The 12521-nt window shown below is 42.6% G+C and overlaps 1 protein-coding gene across 2 annotated transcripts in view; it reads left to right on the top strand.

The window, feature by feature from the left end:
• The first annotated feature begins 11904 nt into the window (after positions 1 to 11904).
• The window catches only part of ZCCHC24 (zinc finger CCHC-type containing 24), a 303396-nt gene continuing 302779 nt past the window's right edge, over positions 11905 to 12521 (top strand). For both annotated transcript variants that reach the window (XM_030203242.1, XM_030203244.1), the window contains exon 1: positions 11905 to 12335. In XM_030203242.1, coding sequence (XP_030059102.1) covers positions 12099 to 12335 — 237 coding nt within the window. In that variant the 5' untranslated portion in view covers positions 11905 to 12098. The remainder of the gene's footprint in view (positions 12336 to 12521) is intronic.

Below are 12521 nucleotides of genomic sequence, written 5' to 3'. Positions count from 1 at the left end.
TATAACATTCCAATTTCTCACCGCCAAGAATGTAAAAGATGTAGAAACTAATTTATTATATCTAACCTTTGTAATGCTATAGTATTGAAGCATTAAAAAGTGTTTAGAAGAAACGTCACAATTTTTTCCTAAAATTTTGAATAAGCTCAACATATATTCCAGAGCTTGTACATGCAGAATAAAAAATACAGTTGTATAGATTTTAAGTATCACCCTAGCCTCTGTGGGCAACCAATGAAGGTATCAACCAAGGTATCAAACCTTGATACCTGACTAATGATATTGCAATGCTTACAGTGTTTCCAATGGATAAGATGTGCCACCTTGTGCCTTTCTGTATAAAAAGTTTCCATCATCAGCACTTCGCTTCCACCCACAAGATGAGTACCTGTTTCTAGCTCTTTCTTACAGAAGCTACAGATGTCAGTTGCACCAGTTTTTCAATTCTAGTAAACCATTTTGTACCCGCTGTCCTGGGCTTTCAATTGCTCATCCTTAGGTTTAAATTCACCTCTTCATAGCCATTCAAGTATCTAATGTTGATCCATGAATGGTTCTTGGAGTAACATGTTGTGGTGTTTCCCACTGTACTTATGCGTTTGCCTCTTGTTTCTCCCCTGCTGATCCAATTCCTTGAAGAGTTTTTCTCTTCCTTCACAAATTCTATTTCTTCCTTCTCTTTTGGTACCAATGGATTTTCAACTATTCCTTCTAATTGTCAGACTACTTGTCCAAGTTTAATGATGGAACTGGATTCTGGAGTTTTCTTTCATATTTCAGCACCTTTTGTGCATTGGGATCTAATGATGCCATTAGGTAAGTCTGGAGGCTTATGATGGTAGCTTGATAGGTGTAATCTATGAGACCCATCCCTCCTTCAGATCTAGGAACGTACAGTCTAGGCATGCTCTGATTCTTATAGATGACCTTGTGGGCATGGAGAGGTTTTCTTGTTTCCACATCTAGTTTCTCAACATCTTTAAGAGGCCAGTCCACAATACCAGATCTATATGAAACTTCAGGAAGTGCCAGTTGAATAATAGCCTGTATCTTGTTCTTTGATATTAATGAACTCTTCAATATCAGTTTTAGTCTCCTATAATATCCTTTATCGATTTTTTTTTTCTCTCAGCAATTTCTGCTTGATAGTTGTTCTTTCCTCCACACCTAGATATTTATATACGCATCACTTTTGTCATCTCATGGACACCAGTCCTGTGTAGGACTTTATTTTTGGATTAGCGGTTTCACAATTGTTTCCTCATCATACACTATTGTGCACTTCCATTCAGCATTTATCAATGTTCATATATTTAAATGTACTGTAGATAATCACCACAATTCACAACACTCATCAGGCATTTTGTAATATTGTTTTATATATAATTCTAATTTTTATGTTGATCTCATTTTTTAGATATTATCTATTTCATTCAGATATGAATGTTATACTTTACATGTATATTATTGTTTTTCATGTATTTTATGTATGTATATTTTTTACACTTGTTTATAATACAAACCCCGGAGGCATGCGCTGTCGCCGAAACACAGCCCGTGTCGGGTCTACGCTGTAGGAAATTGATGTACCATTTTGATGTTTGCTGTGGAATTAAAAAATTTGTCCCGATTTTGGAGGGTTTGAGTGCTTTTTTGTTTTTTGGACTGTGCCTTGTGCTTTGATCCCTCTCTGTGCTGTTTATAGAGTGCAAGTAGACAAGTTATCGTCTATAATTTCTAGGAATGTTTCTAGGATCTCCCTTTGGAAGAAGAAGTATTCTGCCCATGTGGTGTTATATCTGGTTGCCTGATCAATTGATTTTTGCAGTTTGCCATATCTTGGTGAAGAGATGTTACTTGTTTGAGCCAACAATTGATCACTGTCTAAGTCAGGACTCTTCCAATTTGGGGCTCTTTCTAACCTGTTTTCCAACTGTTTTGTGGTTACTTCAGGCAATTCCATAGAGGTAATGTTTACTCATTCCAAATTCTCCTGTACGCAGGGTAACCATTCTGTATCTCAATTATGCTTTACAGGGTCCTCCATATAACTTTCTCCAGAATGTTTCTGTCAGCTGTAGTTGGCAGTGTTTTCACTGTATGGATATTCTTTCCCAGTTCCCTATGGAATTGTTTTGGGGCTTCTCTAAATAATTTATTTTGATATCTTTCTTTTCTGTTTTCGTCATATCTCCACAATTTTTGTGCTTCAGCTGTTACATTCATTTTATTATTGGAGCATATGAATTTAAGATCTTCCTGCATCAATGCAGCATGTTTCAATTTGATATTTTGGATCTTCCTCAGTATCCTTGGTGAGCGTGATCCTTTTAGGTTCCCATCTATCAAGGGCACCTCTGTTGGCAAAGATTTTATTTTTCCCTCAATGCAAGTTTTCCAAGGAAGAGGAGTTCTCTTTCTCTTTTGGCCCAAGGTCCTTGGTGATAAAACCTTCTCTGTAATAATTTTGGCTGCACAATAGTGTATTCAGTTAAATTCTGTAATATCCAAAAGCTGTCTTTTTATAGAAATTATGGCCCTATTCATCTTTTTTTTTTTTTATCAAATTCCTTACTTTAGATGTTAGATTCAGCTTGGGTAACCTTTCTCTCTCCTGGAGCCCAGCTAATTTATCTATATCAATATAAGCCAGCAGCTCAACTGCTAATTCCTCCACCTCTGAGTCTTTCTCCTGCAATTTTTCTTTCTCTTCAGGTGTCTTCTGTTCCTGCCCTCATTTATCATGCTATCTTGCGTCTCTTGAGCTCCTCTCTCCACCTTATCTACCACATAAACCTTCCCCATTGCTGCCTTGAAATGTTGTGACTGCTGTAGCACCTCTCCTCCTGCACTCTTTGTTAAATCCCCTTTCTCCCTATTACTCTTTCTGCGGCATCACTTAGCTGTTTCAAACATCCTCACTCAGGTACCATTCTTTAATTTGTCCAATCAAAGATCTTAGATTGGCATCAGTTGCCTTTTGAAGCTTGTCCTTCGATAAATTTCCTCCTGCCTCCAATTTCTGATGAGCTCTCTTTGTGTACCTTCTGTAATCAAATATAGGGTTTATAGCATACTAATAGCAGTACATTATCTCCTTTTTATCTTTAAAAGTCCACATATTAGTTTTTAATCCTGTTAATTTTTTCATCAGGTTTTGTGGTTTATCTCCTGCTGCAGTGGGTCCACGAACAAGTTCACCATGACCTATGGCTGCATCAGGGATGTTTTCTTCTCCTGAAGTTTTTGCACTATCGCTACCACCATCATTAGCCCTTGTGCATAAGCCAGAGGTGGTCACCTTTTTATCCTAGGTGACGTGGGGCCCGTATGTATTCTTCCTTTTTTATTTCCTACCATGCTTATATAGCAGTGTCACTTTACTGGGATTTAGTATAGATTTTATACAATAGGGTTGCCACGTGAAGATACTCGGTAAGACTTGGGGAAAAAACTTGTTCCCTTCCCCCACAGAGACACACTGCAACCCACCAGTTCATCTGCTGAATTGCTTTTTTGTGATCCCCTTTGATCATCTCACTGTTCTTCAGTGAGAAAATCAGCATGATGGAGTCAGCAAACCAGTCCCAGTGGCTGCCCAAGATGATTGAGAGTAGCCTGTCCTGCTATACCAAGACTAGGAGGATTTATCAGCTAAAGAGATTGATTAGTATGCAAAGGACTATGAGTGCAATTCTACAACCAGGCACCTTCATTTAGGTGCTTTGAGGATGCACAATGGGATCATGTTCTAGAACAGAATCTGGCTACTCAGATTCCATTACAAAACATTAGCATAACCCAGTATCAGTGCTTTACCTTTACATGCTCTCGGTTACCCCAGCCATAGACCTGGTATAACTGTGGTTGCACAAATGCGTCAATGATACACATAAATAAGTTAGTGTATGGACATAAGTGGGAGCCCACCTATGTCCTGCTCATGTGCGTTTATGGGCTTACCACTCGTTATTCCACAACTACCACCGGGCTACCACAGCAGTCCGTCGAGTTTCCACCCCCAGTGTTTACAATTTCTGGCACTACAAAAATATTTATCCTTTTTGTAGCATTGGTGTTTACATGGTGGTAATCAGGCAGTGCTGTGCACTCTCTGGTTACCGTTGGGTTAGCGCAGGAGCCGTTACCGCCACCTCAATGGGTGGCGGTAAGTGCTCCCCCTTGAAATGGCTGCGCAGTACGTGATTCACTTACTGCACGGCCAATTCTGTTGAAAATAAAAGACAGCCTTTTACCTGCTGTGGTAAAAGGGGCCCTCAGCGCGCCCCCAAAACACGTGCTGATGCTAGAACAGGCCCCCTTTTACCGCAGCTTAGTAAAAGGGGCCCTATGTAAGCTACATATGCAATTCAACAGCTTATTTCCAAAACCTGCTAAGTCCATTTTACTTGCATCAGAGAAAAATCAATAAATATTTTTTTATTTCCCACGAGGTGGATTGAATATATATTCCAAAATCTAAAATATGATAATTATAAGTGTTATTTAAAATCTTGTGTGAGTTATGTGTTATATATGTACAAAAATGTTTGGAATTTTAGAGAAACCTATGCATTTCATTGCTACTCATCATATAAATCTTGAAACCGAATCATGCGTAATGTGTAAGGTGCAACATATTAAAAAATATTGAACTAAGATTAAAACTGCAAAACATTTTTCTGTTTATCCAAATATGTCACAAAACTGGCCTACCACACTATTGGCTGCTGCATGCAATGCTACCTGGTATGTCGGCCAGAGAACGTGCAAGATTTAACTTGTTTTGGAATTAACTTCCACCTGGACGTTGCTGATTTTGGAAACAAATCTTATTTTAACTTGGCTGTAGGCAAATGACAAACACACTTTTCATCTTGACAACTAATTACACTGGTAGGTAACAATGTCCTTTGTCCATACAAAACTATAGCTCATTTTTGCTGAAAGTGGACTCAGTGGGTTTTGGAAATAAGCCCTTGAATTGTATACTAGCAATTATTTTCTTACAAGCAAAAAAGCCCATTTCGGAACACATGAAACGGGCCCTAGGAAGGCTGTTGTCTAAGTGTTTTCTCATCTCTCTCCCCTGCCCTTCCCTCCATGTCAAGTGATTCTCCCCTCTCCCCTCCCCTCCATGTCCAGCAATTCTTCCCTCCACTCCTCTGCCCTCCCATCCCATCTCATCCATGTCCAGCAATCCTCCCCTCCCCTTCATACCTGAAGTCGTATCGGTGGCAGGCTCGGCTCAGCTTGCGTCGCCTCCAGCCTTCCCTCTCAGTGACCTGCCCTCCTCTGACATCATTTCGTCTTTCCACGAGGGTGGGACACAGAGGGAAGGGAACGCTGGAGGCAAGCTGATGTAAGCTCATGAACATATGGTTACAAACCCAGCGAGCCAGCCATCCAGGGACACAGATTGACAAATTATTATATAAAGAGATTTGGATTTTGCTCACACTTTTTTCAGTAGTAGCTCAAGGTGAGTTACGTTCAGGTACACTGGGTATTTCCCTGTCCCACTAACAATCTAAGGGTCCAGTTTACTAAGCTGCATTATAGGCATGTTAGTGTTTTAAACGCGTTAACCATGTACACGCGTTAACCGTGTACACGCCTACAATATCCCTAAAGGTGCCTACATGGTTAGCTCACGCGCTAATTGTAGGCACGTTAAAAATGCTAACGCGCCTTAGTAAACAGGGCCCTAATTTTGTACCTGAGGCAACAGAGGGTTAAGTGATTTGCCCAAAATCACAAGGAGCAGTAGTGGGATTTGAACCTAGTATCTGTGGATATCAAGCCTGGAGTCTAACCACTAGGCCATTCCTGGACCACTAGCACTCTCTCAGGTGAGTGTACACTTCTATGCATATGAGCTAGTATTCTAGACATTTATATATGCAAAGGATGTGTACATGTGACCTCCTAGTTTATAGAACTGCCCTTCATGTGCTTATATTGTTCGTGCTGTTCTGTACAGTGGGTTGACATGTTTATTACAATTTTTGAATTAAGCAATGTACAATAAAAGTAAAAATAAAATCAACAATAAGAAAAGGAACGAATGCCAATATCTGACAGGAAAGATCACAACTGAAACATGAACATGCTCATCATATTACAGCACACACAACTGCAGAATGATAACCCGTCCCCAGGTACCTTCCAGAAAATGCTTTAGAACACAAGTACGTGTTCCTGTTCGTGATGTGTATTTTTGTTTGGCGGGAACACACCAATAAAGGTGTTTTATTCATCTCTCCCTACACTCCTTCCCAGGAACTCCGTTTGTTAGGCAAATCTCTCCTAATTGCACCCTTCTCCTCCATCGCTAACTTCAGACTCCGTTCCTTTTATCTCGCCGCACCTTATGCCTGGAATAGGCTTCCTGAGCCGTTACGTCTAGCTCCATCCCTGGCTGCCTTTAAATCCGGGCTAAAGGCCTACCTGCTTGCTGCTGCTTTTGACTCCTAACTTGTCACTTGCTCGTAACCTTGTCTTCTTCTCTTCAATAGTCCCTTTCCCTATGTGTCCTTCTGTCTGTCCAACCCTCATCCCTTATTGGTCCTGTCTGTCTGTCCTGATTTAGATTGTAAGCTCTTTTGAGCAGGGACTACCTTTTCTTCATGTTCAATTGTGAAGCGCTGCGTACGACTGGTAGCGCTATAAAAATGATTTATAGTAGTAGTAATAGTAGTAGTAAGTAACAGACACAGCTGCGTGGACTGATTTATTTTTGCAGTGGGGAAGAGTGTGCTTTCTCATCATGCAACACTCCATTCATTGGCCCCCGGCTGCACTTCTGTGTATGTATACAGTACTGCATATGGCTAGCAGAGCTATAAAATGAGAAGTGGTGGTGGTAGTAAGGGTCCCTAGGGCAGGTTTAGGGAATTTGCACCCAGATCTTTTACCAATGTTTTACCTTCTTTTAGAAACTATCAAGTACAAAGTAAGCATGCTTCAGGTGCTAAATATAGGATCCATGTTTATAAAATAGAGTCAGGTTTCATTCCTTGCATACCCACTGTCCTTCACCAGTTCATAGCTGGATCAGCAGCTGGTTCCATACTATGGGGCAGGAGCACAGCCAGGCCTCCTGCTCCTGGCTGGTTGTTCTTTTCTTAGGGAAATCAGAATTTCATTCCCTCACAAAGTAAACAGGTAAAAACCAGGATCTCCTCAGCCTGGCCTCTAGAGTCTGGCAGACCTACTCATAGAGAAAGAAAAGACAGAAAGCAGACACTGGAAGTCCAAACAGGTTCTATATGAATAAAGAACCTGTTTGGACTTCCAGTGTCTGCCTTCTGTCTTTTCTTTCTGCTGCTGCAAGACATTCAGCACCTTTTTTTTACCCAGACCTACTCATAGGTCATCTTTTCAAATATGAAGAACTTCAATTTGATCTCCAAATAATGAGGATAATGTTTAAACCCTGTGGGGAGGAGCTTTCAGGCCACATTTTCTATAGTTCCCCTTTGAAAATCTCATGGCAGCCAGTGTCATGGGAAATCTTTACCCTGTATTTTGCAGGTGGAAAGTGTGTGGGTTAAAGGTGTGGGGATTTCAAATAAATTCATGCACTTAGTCACTGCCCCCCCCCCCCCCCCCACCAACTGCAGCCCCTGCACCACCTCTTTTACCCAAATAGAAAGACAATTTTGAAAGTATTTTTACCCACATACAAATAAATCCGCTTGAAAATTGCCCTCAATATTTTTAGCAAATTATAAATTGTTACTGTACAGTTACATTAAAAAACAAGCACTAGCAGGTTTCTTTTGCTATGAGGTCTATTGTTTGGCACAGAGCAGAGGAATTGTTAACATGCTGCAAACTCTGAACCTTATTTTCTAAAATATAATAAATTGTCCATTTAGTACATTTTAAAATAAAATGACAGCAAAAATCAGAGCAAACTAGAAGATGAGGGCAAAATGGGGGGGGGGGGGGGGGGGGGACTGAATTATAGTTCAAATACACCCCCAGTCAAAAAAAAACAAGGTTTAGGGACTCTGACTTTGGATGTACTTACAAGGCAATGGAAGTCTGAGCTTTTGGGAGTACCAGCAAGGGTCACAAGCAATGGGATGAACTAGCTCTCTGTTCACAAGCTTAAATTGAATCCACTCTGTTTTTAAGGTGCAAGTCCCCTTCTATCATTATTGTCACGATCATTCAGGGTATCCCAATCACTGTTGAGGAAAATGCCAGAAAAGGTGTGAGAAGAGACTTGAAGACCTGACTATGTATACCTTAGAAAGGAGGAAGGATAGGGAAATAAGACACAAGCATTTTGAAAGGTATTAAAATGAACAGACAAACCTTTTCCAAAGATAGGAAAACTGCAGAGCCAGAGGGCATGAAAAAAAAACCTGACAACAGGAAAATTTAAAAGCAACATTAGGAAATCATTTTTCGTAGAAAGGATGGCGGATGCTTGAATATCTTCCTGGTGGAGGTGGTGGGGACAAACACTACTACTACTACTACTATTTAGCATTTCTATAGCGCTACAAAGCATACGTAGCGCTGCACAAACATAGAAGAAAGACAGTCCCTGCTCAAAGAGCTTACAATCTAACAGACAAAAAATAAATAAAGTAAGCATATCAAATCAATTAATGTGAACGGGAAGGAAGAGAGGAGGGTAGGTGGAGGCGAGTGGTTACAAGTGGTTACGAGTCAAAAGCAATGTTAAAGAGGTGGGCTTCCAGTCTAGATTTAAAGGTGGCCAAGGATGGGGCAAGACGTAGGGGCTCAGGAAGTTTATTCCAGGCGTAGGGTGCAGTGAGACAAAAGGCGCGAAGTCTGGAATTCAAAAACGACACAGGATAAACATGGAGGATCCCTATTTGGCAAGCGAACAAAATCAAAGCACTGGAAGGGGCACATATCTACAAATATTCAGGAATTGGAAAATATCTGGTGAAAAAAAAAAAGATATAGATGTTCTGTTTCAAGGAGATAGCACACAGCTAAACGGGAAGTCTGAGAAGAAGGGAGCAGGAACAGGGCAGGGCCTTCAGCCCTCCAGTGGCTCAGAGACCCCATGCTTAATTTTCACTTCTGCTCTTTGCTTTTTCGATGGCAGCTGAGCTCAGTTTTCATGTGCATGTCACTGGTGGTCCTCTGTTCCTCCCCTAGTAGTACTCAGCCCTTCCGGGCATGCCAAAATGTCCGATAATTTGCTCCTGGAATCAGAAAATGCATCCATGCTAATTGCACCATGGACAGTGCTTGGTAAGTGATCACATGCAAATTGCAATGTGTGGTCCACACTCATTCCCCACCCATTTCTCACCCCATAACCAAGTGGTGCCATTAATTTGTGAATTAGCATGCAATAACTGTCCTGCCAGTGTGATAACATTTACCATGGTCATATGCTAACAGTTGCTGTGCACTAATTCATGTGCTAACTGCTTAACACACCGTTAGTACAAGAGCCTCTTAGCAAAATTCCTGGCTCAAAATGATTCAGCAATTTCATCGAATCAAATACATATTCTGTGTTTAAAAACACAGAACTCATAAAGGCCCTGTCCATTGGGAAAACTGGGTGGGTGGGTTTTTAGACAAATCACCACATTTTCAGCTTCAGTACAACATGTGTATCTTTCGTTATCATTTATTTATTGCATTTGTATCCCACATTATCCCACCTCTTTGCAGGCTCAATGTGGCTTACAATTCATCATGGGTACAGGAAATAGAAGAGAATATACATTTGGTATTACAGAGGGTTATGTGTTACATGGTGGTGAAATACATGACAGTGTTAAAGCAAAAGACATTATAAGACAATTCTGGAAGTTTTAAAGATTGTACAGTTACACATGTTGATCTTTGTGATATATCTTGTCGAAGAGATAGGTTTTCAGTAGTTTACGGAAATTGGTCAGTTCATAGACCATTTTCAGGTTACGTGGCAACGCGTTCCAGAGTTGCGTGCTCGTATAGGAAAAGGTAGATGCGTGCATTAATTTGTATTTCAGACCTTTACATTGTTTATTGATTTTATGAGTCCAATATTCAAAGCTATTTAACCAGACAAAAGAGGCTCCTCCAAGTTAAATGGCACTTAGAACCCTAGCCACCAATATTCAGTGGCAATTAACTGGGCAGCACTGCTGAATATCAGCTCTCAGCACTGCGGCACTGTTTGGTTAGTGCCAGGGTAGTCTGGGAATGGAGCCAGTCAGTAGCGTAGCCAGAGTTTAATTTTTAGATGGGCCTGGAGGTGGACTGGGTGGGCACAGGCCTCGCATTTCCTCTCCACCCGCTACCCCCCCCCCCCCCCCGCAACAGCCCCATGCACATGGTCAGTTCTGGTCATTTTTACTGACCTGAAGCGCCATTCTCCCTCCAGCACTGGTGATTCCCATAGCCAGCCTTCTGCCAGCGCGCGTCGTCGGAGCCTCTTCTCGTGCATCCCGCCTACTCTGCAACTTCCTGTTTTCCGCAAAGGTGGGATGCAGGAAGTTGCAGAGTAGGTGGGACGTGCCTGAAAAGAGGCCCCGATGACGCACGCTGGCAGAAGGCTGGCTATGGGAATTGCCGGTGCTGGAGGGAGAACGGCGCTTCAGGGCAGTAAAAGTGAGCAGACCACGCGGACGGGGAGAGCGGGCAGAAGAGGCTGGGCAGGCTTGGAGCAAAAGTGGCTGGGCCTGGGCCCATCCAGGCCCACCCGTGGCTACGCCCCTGGAGTCAGTACTTAATCAGTTAGCATCAATATTCAGTCTACTAACTGGTTAAGTAAGCAAATAAAGGGCCCCTTTTACCAAGCGGCGGTAAAAGGGTCCCTGCGGTGGCATCAGTGCGTAGGTTTGTCGCATGCCGAGGCCCTCTTTTACAGCCACCCGGTAAAAGTTTTGAAAAAAAGGAAATGGCCATGCGGTAAGTTAAACACTTGCCACCTCCTATTTAGGAGGCAGTAAAGGTTCCTGTGCTAACCTGGTAGTAACCAGGCTTTGCACAGGGCTGGTCGATTACACCAGGTAAGCCCCTGATGCTATAAAAAATCAAATTAGTTTTTTGAGTGCCGGAAATGGCACTGCACACACACCGGCACTACTGCTAGGCTCCTGCAATAGCCCAGCAGTAAGGCCGATTTGCTGCACACCATTGCCAGTAGGGCCGAATAGCAGTGTGCCGTTGCCATGGTAGCCCTATCACCAGTGGCGTACCAAGGGGGGGCGGTGGGTGCAGTCCACCTCGGGTGCACGCCGCTGGGTGCCCCTCCACGTCATCATTGTGCATCTTTCACTCACACAAACCTAGACACACTGATTGCTTAGTAATGAAGTAGGGAAAAGACTAAAGGGCTCCCCCCTCCGCTATATCTGAAATTGTAGAGGCTGTTCTATAGTTTTTACTAAGGAAGGGTTAGGTCCTGAAACCTAGTCAAGAAATGCATTGTTAGTCCAATAACCTAATACTTTTTTGGGGGTGGGGAGTACTTTGTTCATTTTTAGTTGTCTACAGAAGTTTGGCATAAATGTGCTACTAAAAAAAATATAGAAAGACATGCAATCTCAATCTTTTAAGACCAACACAGCACATAAATAAAAAGAACATCATAGCCACAAATACAGCATCTCTCTCTCTCTCTCTTTCTCTCTCTCTCTTTTAAATCCCCCAAAACTCTAAAGCTTATCTCCACCTCATTGCGGTCAAGATCCTCAGGATTCCATCGGATTCTGCTTGCAGTTTGCCTCTGCTGCCCCTAGGTGGCTCTGAAGCTCACTCCCCGGGCTCTGTTCGAGACTGCAAACAAGAGTTGCTCGCTTCACTTCAAGCAACTCCCCCTTTCCAGATAACTTTGCAGCTATGCCCGTTCTGCGAGAACTCGGGCTAGCAGCTCCCAGATCCCGTTAAAAAAGAGGGAGGAAAAGGAAATCAGGGGCCAGGGAGAGTGGGAGCAGACACACACGCGCAAATACAGAAAGTCTCCCAAATAGTGTTTTTCTTTTTTTTTTTTTTAATGTGAAGCAATAACCAGAAAAAGAAAGAAAAGTGAAGCTGAGTGAGTAAGCGCTGGTTCCGAGGAGGGGGAAAGAGAGAGAGAGCCAGCTCGTCTGAATTTGGGAAAGATGAGCCTGCTGTCAGCCATAGACACCAGTGCTTCTGTTTACCAGCCTGCCCAGCTCCTGAACTGGGTCTATCTATCCCTACAGGACACCCACCAGGCCAGCGCCTTTGATGCCTTCAGACCCGAGCCCTCTTCTGCCCACCAGGATCTCAGCAACTACACCAAAAGCAGCTCCGATCTGGGCTCTTCTCTCAACTCCAGCTATCTCAACAACTTTTTACAACTCCAGAGGAATGAGGTGTGTCTTTCGCTTTTTTCTTGTTCTCACATTGTATCTAGTGCAGGCTTCCCCAGACTTGTTACATGAGAATGATCACACCGGGAGGTTTCTGCAAGCTGTACGAGTTAGACTGTAGGGTGCAGTCACTGGTGAGAGAGTGCAGACGTTCCCCCCTGCGAAATTTAGGAATGCACTGTATACTAC

This window comes from Microcaecilia unicolor, chromosome 5 (assembly GCF_901765095.1).
Source record: "Microcaecilia unicolor chromosome 5, aMicUni1.1, whole genome shotgun sequence".
Classification (NCBI taxonomy): Eukaryota; Metazoa; Chordata; class Amphibia; order Gymnophiona; family Siphonopidae; genus Microcaecilia; species Microcaecilia unicolor.
The sequence above is the reverse complement of the archived record's forward strand: the minus strand, read 5'-3'. Positions and strand labels throughout refer to the sequence as shown.